The 9,731-nt window shown below is 39.3% G+C and overlaps 1 protein-coding gene across 1 annotated transcript in view; it reads right to left on the reverse strand.

Moving 5' to 3' along the window:
* The window catches only part of LOC149170177 (cysteine and histidine-rich domain-containing protein RAR1-like), a 165,615-nt gene extending 158,410 nt beyond the window's left edge, over positions 1–7,205 (reverse strand). Inside the window, exons 1-2 of the mRNA XM_089428933.1 lie at positions 6,844–7,205; positions 2,735–2,739 (exon numbers count right to left, since the gene is read on the reverse strand). Of these exons, the coding sequence (XP_089285059.1) occupies positions 2,735–2,739; positions 6,844–6,943 (105 nt within the window). The 5' untranslated portion in view covers positions 6,944–7,205. The remainder of the gene's footprint in view (positions 1–2,734; positions 2,740–6,843) is intronic.
* Between the last annotated feature and the right edge of the window lie 2,526 nt (positions 7,206–9,731).

Here is a 9,731-nt window from a genome sequence, read left to right on the forward strand (position 1 = left end):
TAGATTTGTTGCAAGGGGTTTCTCTCAAAAGGAAGGCATAAATTATGAAGAAACCTTTGCACCCACCGCAAGGTATACTACCATTAGATCTTTGGTTTCATTGGCTGCTACAATGGGATGGAATATCCATCAAATGGATGTAAAGACAACATTTTTGAATGGGACCATCGATGAGGAAGTATACATTGAACAACCTGAAGGCTTTGAAGTAAATAGCAAAGACACTCATGTTTGTAGACTCAAGAAGGCCCTATATGGTTTGAAGCAAGCTCCTAGGGCATGGTATGCAAGAATGGATGCATAACTTCTAAGAATTGGGTTCGTGAAAAGTACTGTTGATCCAAATCTTTACATCAAGGTTGTGGATAATGAGCCAGTCATTATTCTACTATATGTGGATGATCTATTCATTACAGGTGTGGAGCGAAGGATACAAGAATGCAAGAAGATGTTGGCAACCGAATTTGAGATGAAGGATCTGGGACTGATGCACTATTACCTAGGTCTAGAAGTATGGCAGAAGCCTGGGGAGATATATCTAGGGCAAGGAAAGTATATCATCAAGTTGTTGCAGAAATTTGGAATGATGGATTCCAAGCCCATGACTACTCCTATGATCACCAATCTCAAGAAGTTGAGGAGATTTGACTCAAGTCTCATAGATCCTACCTCCTATTGTAAGTTGGTGGGTTCTCTGATGTATCTAGTAAATACTAGGTCGAATATATGTTTTGTTGTGAACATTCTTAGTCAGTTTCAGTTGGAGCCTCGTCATGATCACTAAATAGTTGCCAAGCATATATTGAGATATCTTTGTGGCACTATACATCACTGCCTAAAGTACGATAGCAAGGAAGTCAAGTTGATTGGCTTCACAGATTCTGATTGGGGTGGCAGTGAGACCGATGGAAGAAGCACTACAGGTGGATGCTTTAGTTTGGGATCTGCCATGATCTCATGGATTAGTAGAAAGCAAGATCTTGTTGCTTTGAGTAGTGCTGAAGCAGAGGATGTGGCTGCATGTGAAGTAGGATAGTAGGTTGTATGGTTGAGGAAGCTTCTGACAAATTTGTCCGAGAAGCCTCTGGGTCCTACTGTGATAAACTGTGATAATCAAAGCTGCATCAAGATGTCTGAAAATCCCGTGTTTCATGTTAGGACGAAGCATATCAACAATTAGTTCCACTACATTAGGAACTTAGTGCAAGATGGGATCGTGAAGCTACAGTATGTCTCGACCAACGATCAGGCAGCTGATATACTAACAAAGTCTCTTCCTAATAAGAAATTTGAATATCTTAGAAACATGCTTGGTTTAGTAGATATTGTTGATCTTGTTAATGATGATAAAAAGTTTGGAAGAGATTTGTTGAGGCTGTGTGTGTGAGACACATCGCTTGAGAGGACATCAGGTTGGCACTATGTGTTGATGTCTAGATCCCGAAGTAGGGAGGGTGTCGTTGGTCATAGAGCTCTGACCTCGGATACGCACCTGGATCCCTAGGTTGATGGTTAGCAAGTAAGCCTGATGGTACCTAGATAGGTTGAAAGCTTTAGTCCATCTTAGTCCCAACCAGATAGATTGCCCTGGTCAAGAATCTAGTCCATGCCATTGTGGTGCCTAAACTCTTCATAGTTCATATGTTTTGAGATCTTCCTTGTACTTGTATATGTTATTATGAATACCTCCCTAGTTAAGAGGGAGCGTTGAAGAATGTAACTAGGTTCGGTCCGCATAAATGTATTCGAGTCATTATGTAATGTACTTATCAAAAGAATGAAAAAGAATTTTTTTATTATTGCTACAATAACTTATTAAAACATGGGTTTCATGCTTGGGTCATCTTTTATTAGTCAAAGTCCCCATTATGGACTCCTAGGATTTATATTGAGTCATTAGAGTCATTGTACATTTTATGAGACCCTTCTTGGGCTTTTGAATCATGTAAAAAGAATTATTTTTTAGTCAAAAGTAAATTTTGTCACCTCCACACCAAGTCGGCCCTTGCCTGATGAAGTCGACCTAAAAGGAAGCAATTTGACCCACAAGAAGCCTATATATACAAGTGTAGTTCGATCTATTTGCTCATCCACTCAACAAGTTCGATACACATAAGAAGCAGTGCAGTAAAAGTGCGAAGTGCAAGAGGAAGAAGCAAAAGTGCAGGATCGAAGTTTTTGGGCTCTCTCTCTCTCTTTTCTGCAAAGTTACTGGGCAATTACAGGATCGAAGTTGTTGGAGTTGCAGGGTCAAAGTTCTGTTGCTGCAATAGGTCGAAGTTGCAGTAGGTCGAAGCTGCAAAAGGGTCAAAGTTGTTGGGGTCGAAGTGTTGTTGTTGCATAGGTCGAAGTGCTACATAAATCGAAGTGTTGCATAGGTCAAAGTAGTTGTTGCTGCATAGATCGAAGTTTTGCTACTGCAAGGTCGAAGATCTAGATCGAAGTTGCCGGAAAAAAGGGCTGACTTGGTGGTTGGAGGAAGTCTGTGTCTGGGGTGAAGAGTCTAGGATTATCTCAGGAAAACTATTGAAGGAAGAGATTTTGACTGGGTTTTTCCCTGGCAAAGTGCCTACATCTTGTGTCTCTTGTTTTGTGATCTTCATACACACATAATTTGGTAATTTCTTGATGAAAGATAATATAACAAAGAAGTAAAAGAAGCCAACATAATTCACAAGTAACTATCAAGAAAGAGGAATCTAAGACCTAAGTCTACTTGCATTGATTTCTCAACAGGTCCTAAGGAACTTCTTCTTCTTCAATACCTTTCTACTTTCGTATTCATGTCTTTGGCCTTCAACAGAACCTTTGAACTTCAACTTTTAATGGCCATCATTCTTATGATCTGCAATGGATGCAACTCCTTTCTTTCAAAAGGTTGCTATAATATGTTCAATAAAACGCCTCAACTTCACAATAAGGATCCCATTATATGAACAAAGTGATTGATCAATGTCACTGTGAAACAATTTTATGCTTGAAAGGTGTGTATCCAAATATCTTCATAGATAATGAGGGATTCGTTCATGATCAATCTAAAGCCATGGAGTCTTTGAGACTCAAGGTTTCGGCCTTCTCAAGCAGAGACAAAAACTTGTACTTCTTGCAAACTAAAATAGACTTTCGGCCTTCTTTACTGTTCCGAAAAGCTCAGTCTTGACTTCAAATCCTTGCACTCCTCCACAAAGATTTGGACCTCAGACTAACATAGACTTTGGTCCTGCGCACAAAATACTCAGACTATACTCAAATTATTCTAATCATTTGAGAGAGGGAAGGAGGATTGTCTTCTTATCTTCATTTAGGCCTCCCTGTCTACTTATCCACCTTTGCTTGAGGGAACAAAACTGGTCTTCTAGAGTGCTCTTTAGGTCTTCTTGTATCTCATATAAGGGCTCCTTCAAGTTTGTTTTTTATCTTCATGAAGGAATTCATGATGAGCATGATCAATCTAGACAAAAGATATAGGAACTCAATGCTCTTCAAGGCGATCTCGATGCTCTATTCCTTCACCAAAGCTCTGATACCATGTTGATTTTCTAGTTGCAAACAAGACTAGAACAATTTTCAAACTGATAACTACTTCCAATGATACAATTTGACTTCTTTAGAGCATTCCAATCATTAAGCAATTATACTTGAAAATTTCAACCATTAACTTCAGTAGAACAATAGAGATCACAGTAGAAACAATGAAACAAGAGACACCAAAATTTCTTGGGACAAAACCCTGCAAGGGGAAAACCCGGTAATCTTTCCTTATGAGAGAGATTGAGAGAGTTCAATTCATCAAAATGTACATCAGAATATTCCAATAAAAGGTCAAAAATTGACCACATTAATTTCCAGGTCAAACAGAGTCAAAGGAGAAAGAAAGTCAGCATACTGCTCACAAGTCAATGTCTGGTCAAAGGGCCAAATTTTGGCCTGCAGCCAGCTGGTCAAAGTGCCAAAATTTGGCCTGCAACTCCACAGTCAAACCTCAGACTTTTTCCTGTGGTCGAGGCTCGGTCAACACCTAGAACAGCCTCATAAATTTGGTCAACAGATGGTCAATAATTCCAGAATAATTCAGCCTCCAACCTCAGTCAAGAATTCGGTCAATCAGCAGCAGAAGGATCAAATCAATGCTGGTCAGCGCAGAGAACAAAGAAGTCAACTCGCTGGTCAAACAGATCTTCTTCGCACGTGTGAGCAGATTCTTTTTGTGGAACAGGTCAGAATTCTTGTGTGATAGATGATCAAATGAGTGACTCAGATTGTTAATATATAGTTTATCAATGTGAGGGGTTTTGACCAAGGGTCAAACCCCTTCATGAAGTGGGGCCAACCTGTCCACCTGGGGCCAACTTGGACAGTAGAAAACAATGTATTTCTCCTTTGATTTAGACAACGAAAATACCGACCACAGCTACAATTTTCAACAACTAAATCCCAGAACTTTCTCGTGAGCAAGCTAGGGGGAAGTTGTTAGTATGGAGGATTGTATCAGCATTATAATTGATTATGTAAAAAATGGTAAGATAATATTAAAAAGTAAGAAGTAGAAAGAACGAACACCCTTATTCTAGAATCCACACACTCGCAGACCCAGTAATAAATCTGCATCATCATATCAGATTGACACTATGGTAGGTTTAGTCGAAAGAGAAAAAGGTGTTTTTAATACATAATTTCCCTGCCATGAATCTTCCAACTGCTTGTCTGTAGAAATCTAGTATAGATCTATCTCAACCCCAGATCTATTAACTTTTAAGCGTGAGATGGAATTTAAAAAAAAAAAAAGTACAAAACTCTCGCTAGTAAAAAGATCCTGGGGTAAGATATATCTTTTTGGTTTATATTTAAAAAAATTCATGTTGAAGTAATAAATGAATGGTCAGCTTTGCTTTATTCATTTTTTTTACATGAGATGTCAGATATCCACTTTTTTCCAACTTTTCATTATTTTATTAGCATTACAGGCATATGTGATGCATCTCTTCCAACCCAGGCTGTATTGTGCATCTTGCTTCTCTCAATGCAACAAAGTTTAAATCATAACATTTGATTGGTTTTTCTTTAACATTAAGCATGATTTCTACGAGTTATATTGCTAGTTTTAGCAACATTTTCAGCATTTCAAGTTCAAACACCTAAAGAGAGTACAGACATATGTGATGCATCTCTTCCAACCCAGCCTGTAAAGTGCACCTTGCTTCTCTCAATGCAACAAAGTTTAAATGTTATATCTCAATGCAACAAAGTTTAAATCATAACATTTGATTGGTATTTATCTAACATTAAGCGTGATTTCTAGGAGTTATCTCGCTAGTTTTAGCACCATTTTCAGCATTTCAAATTCAAACACCTAAAGAGAGTACAATAAAAATTATAACAATGTGGAGTTTGATTCCATAGTATACCAAGTTTTTGGGGCGTCTCCCTTTAAGCATGATTTCTAGGAGTTATCTCGCTAGTTTTAGCACCATTTTAGCATTTCAGGTTCAAACACCTAAAGGAAATCTGCATACATTTTCTGTCTTTGCTTAGCCTTGCATTGCTGCTTGGAATTGTTATGAGGATCTTTGATGGAATTGCTAGCTTGGGGTTACTTGGCCCTTTTTAGAGTGTCAGTCATACCTCCTGTTTGGACATTTCGGCCTACACAGACCTCATTGCTCTTTTGATGGTTGATGGTGCTTGATTCTGATTGAACCCTTTGTTTTGGTTCCCAAGTAACACCAATTTTTCTTGGAGCATTCATGTGATAGTTGTCAGTGTTTGCCATCCTTGTGTCATTGCAACCAATCCTTTCCTGTTCCATAATTCAAACATGTTCTTTAAGGTTACTTGGCCCTCTTCTTCAGAGTTTTGATCATACTTCCTGATTGGAGCTTTCAACCTCCACAAGCCTCGTGCCCTTGCCTTTCAATGCATATTTGTTGGATCTTCTTTAGTTTCAGCTCCAAGGCGTTTCAGCATTGGTGTTACTTCATTTTAGGAGCCTTGTTTTGGTCCTTTGAGAGCGGTCATCCTTAGAACATTTTGTACATGGATACCTATTATGGCCTTGTAGCCAGGACCCATTTTTGAGGTTTAATGTATTTTTCACACTTCCCTGAGTTGCACATATAGAGGATACGGGGTGTTGGTTTACAATGTACATATACCATGTAGTTAAGTTTACTCAAGTCAGTGTCTAATCATTGTACATTTTTTACTTGTTACTGCTTCGTAGGTGAACTACCCAACACCTGTAATGTTGGGTTCCTCCCAGTTTTTTATAAGTACAGGCAATCTCCTTATAATTAAACAACACATATACAACAGATTTAGTCTTTCTGTCAATTTCTGTTGCTGTTCTGTTTTGTCTGTGGAGTTCAAGCTCATGTATAATCGTGGTTAGCTCCATGTTTTTAAACACACAGTCTTTAGAATCAACTAATCTGCCCTAGCTTTGCTGGGCATAAAATTATGCCCAGTTGGTCTACGAAAGCCCTGAAATGTAATTGATGGGATAACTGCCTATCACTGCCATTTCCTGTGATTGACACATCCACTTCAAGCTGGTAGGCATTTTCTATAAATCACAAATATAAATTAAATTCCCTCTGAATTGCGTTTTATCTTTCAAACAGAGATCTTTCCACAGAAGTTTGTTAAGACTTATGTTTCCAAACTAAAAGTAAACTAACAGATAACCACCTTCAAGAAATTTGTGGAAAACTTATTCAGACAACTATACTGTAGCTTCTACAATACTTCATTTTGCATTAAACTATTTAATAAACAACAACAACAACAAAAGTTTCTTCGAATAAATTATGAGGCAGAAACAGGGGGGAAAATGAAGGCATACACCACTGTGGTATCGGCAGGAGTCGTCAGGGTTGTCATCCTCTGTGAAAAAGGCTTCGCACCCAATTCGCTGGCACCGAATCTTGGCCTTCTCCGTCTCCATGAGATCGCGCGAAAGCAAAGTAGGCCTGCAATTAATGATGCCAAGCACACTGGAATGGAACAGATCAGTGATACACAATCTATGGGGACGAACAGGGCCTTAAATTATATAATATAATTTACTTCTTGGTGTCCGTGCCCGTGTAGTACTACAGAAGAAACTTCGAGTACTCCATTGGATTGGATTCCGTCGTCAGGAGGAGGATTTTATGCCCATTCTTGTATGGTGTTTAATTGTCGTGTTTTGGAATACGTTTTGCGGGGCAAAATATTTGGATGTTACATTTTAATTCGGGTTGAAAACAGAGATGGATATTTTTTCACAAAGCGAAAGTATTGCGATGGAAATAAAATGGTTTTTCTTTCTTTGGTGGGTTGGTGTTGCTACTATTTCAACGCTGAGTTTGTTTGATGTTTTTTTAGGTTATTTAAATGGTTAAGTGGATGTTTTTTTGTCTTACAAACAAGATGTTTTATATATTAATTTGGTGTTTTGCTTGGCTTTGACCTTAAAATTAGATAATAATAATAATAATTTGATTTTAATTGAATTATGTGGGATTATTTTAGTGAAATTACAGTATATATGGTTGAGTCGAGGACAAGTGGATTTTGTACATGAAAAGAAACTAGGTGTATTCTATAATTTAATTAAGAAAAATATATAAAATGTTTGTTTAATGTTATATTAATAAGTGGTTTTTAAAAAAATTAATAATAAATAAATATTTTAATTTTGAAGATGCAAAGGTTGGTTAACTATATGTATTTATTTATATCTAGTTAAGTTTCTCAAGGTTATCAATTGTTATTATGGTTGGTAACTAAGCAACTTTCCATCTAGATATTTCCAAAAAGAAGGGGATACTATGAAGTTTTCCTTGGGAAAAAATGTCTCATTATTACCTTAAGTGCATAACAAGTTTTCTTAGCTTATGTGTTTCATAAAGAAAAAGGAATATTAAATAATAATAATAATAGATGTATGGGAAGACCCCCGATGGGGATGACACTCCTCGTTACCACTTGCCATCTGAGCACCCAATGAGGCTCGTCTTGCCTCCACGCGCACATTCAATGCGACATCATGTGCCGCTCTAGCCTTCAATTTAGGCGATTTTTGTAGCTTGGGAGGTACTCCAAGCCTTATGGATCGAGGGTTTGGAGGAAGAAGCTCCACAAGTGGCCTTGTGGGCTTGGAACTCAAGCTTGGGATTTTGCACCCATCGGGATTTGGGCCAAAACCATGAGGATTTTGAGCATGAGAAAATTTAAGGTGATAGAGGATGGCGTGGAGAATCCAACACGTTGAAAATCACTCAAATTGGAGCTCTAGAACTTGAGATATTAATTTTTGAATGTCGCTATCATGATTTGTGCAAGTCGGCTTGGGTTAAAGAAGACTTGTTGACAGTTGGCATGAATGTGTTGGAGCCACATGTGTAGGGTATAAATTAAACACATGTGTGAGTCTTTTCCTCATCCAAGTGCAACATTCATAGTGAAAAAAACACCTGTGGAAGCCGCAACTCAAGAAGAGGAGGTCGAGGAGCATAAGGATCAGTTTGGAGACCTTTTGTGTGGGCCGAGGAGCAGCAGAGGATTCTGAGCATTTCTGGGCAGCTTTGGTGCTGGTTTGAGGGTGGTATATCCCTGTTTGGGTGAGCCGCAGGCCCTGTGGTCACATTAGAGCCACCGCAGGCCTGTTCTGGGCAAGTTAGGAGGGTTGTAAGGCCTATTCCAGGGTGTTGGAGCAAAGGAACAGGTAGCGTATGCCAAGGGCTTAAAGAGGAAGGGAATCTGCAACAAATAAAGGGACTGTTGTATGGTTTTGTGAGGGTTGTTAGGGTCTACAATAATGCCCTAACCAAAACATTATACAACAGCAATTGCACTAGCCCAAAGGTACAGGTATAACATTTTCTATGTTGAATTGTTGCTAGATGGAAGGTTGTCCTAGTGCTTGGACAGTGTAGCTTGTGGAAGTCAAAGAGGAGGGGCAGATTTGATGGTTAGATACCCTAACCAGGTGACAGATTCGACAGTGAGGATCAACTTGGATCAGTTTGACAAGTAACATGTGGGAGACATTTGTTGGGGTTGTCTTGGGTGTTAAGAAACCCCAACTAGGAGCAGATCTCGCAGTGGAGTAATAAGTGTCCTAGAAGAGTATTGATTGGAGAAGTCTAATAGCATCCATGTGGAGGGGTTTCTTAGGTGTTGGATTCCCTAACTAGGAGCAGATGCTACAGCAGACTTGGTCACTCATTGACTGTTGGAGGGTAGCGTGAGAGTGGACCAAGTGTGGACGTGATTAGGCATTTATGGTCTGCTGGAGGACAGCATGATAGCACCCAAGTTGGAGCCCAGTGTGCACCATCTTCATGGAACTAGGTGGTTGCTAGAGTGGCAATTGTTGAGCTCGAGGATTTAATCAACTAGGAGTAGTTTGTGGAGCCTGAGACTTGTGTGTGGAGAATGACTTCTACGGCAGATGATGATCAATCCTCCTAGCCCATGTTCATTGTGGGAGATGGACATCTTGCAATGATAAGTGGCAACCCTCCGTGCCCTATGTTGGTTTTCATTGGAGCAGCACAAGAAGACCATAGTGGGCTGAAGTCCCTGAGTAGCTAAGGAGCGGTAGTGGGCAGTTGAGAGTTGTTCACAAGTGGAGCTGTGAACAACTTGACAAGAGTCTCGATGTGTTGTGTCCTTGATGGACTAAGGCACAACTAGTGAGCATATTGAAAGCCGAGGTTAAGTGGTCAGATGGATCTGGATCGTTT

This window comes from Pinus tabuliformis, chromosome 4_2 (genome assembly GCF_031772625.1).
Source record: "Pinus tabuliformis cultivar Carrire ecotype Pingquan chromosome 4_2, CPIR1, whole genome shotgun sequence".
NCBI lineage: Eukaryota > Viridiplantae > Streptophyta > Pinopsida > Pinales > Pinaceae > Pinus > Pinus tabuliformis.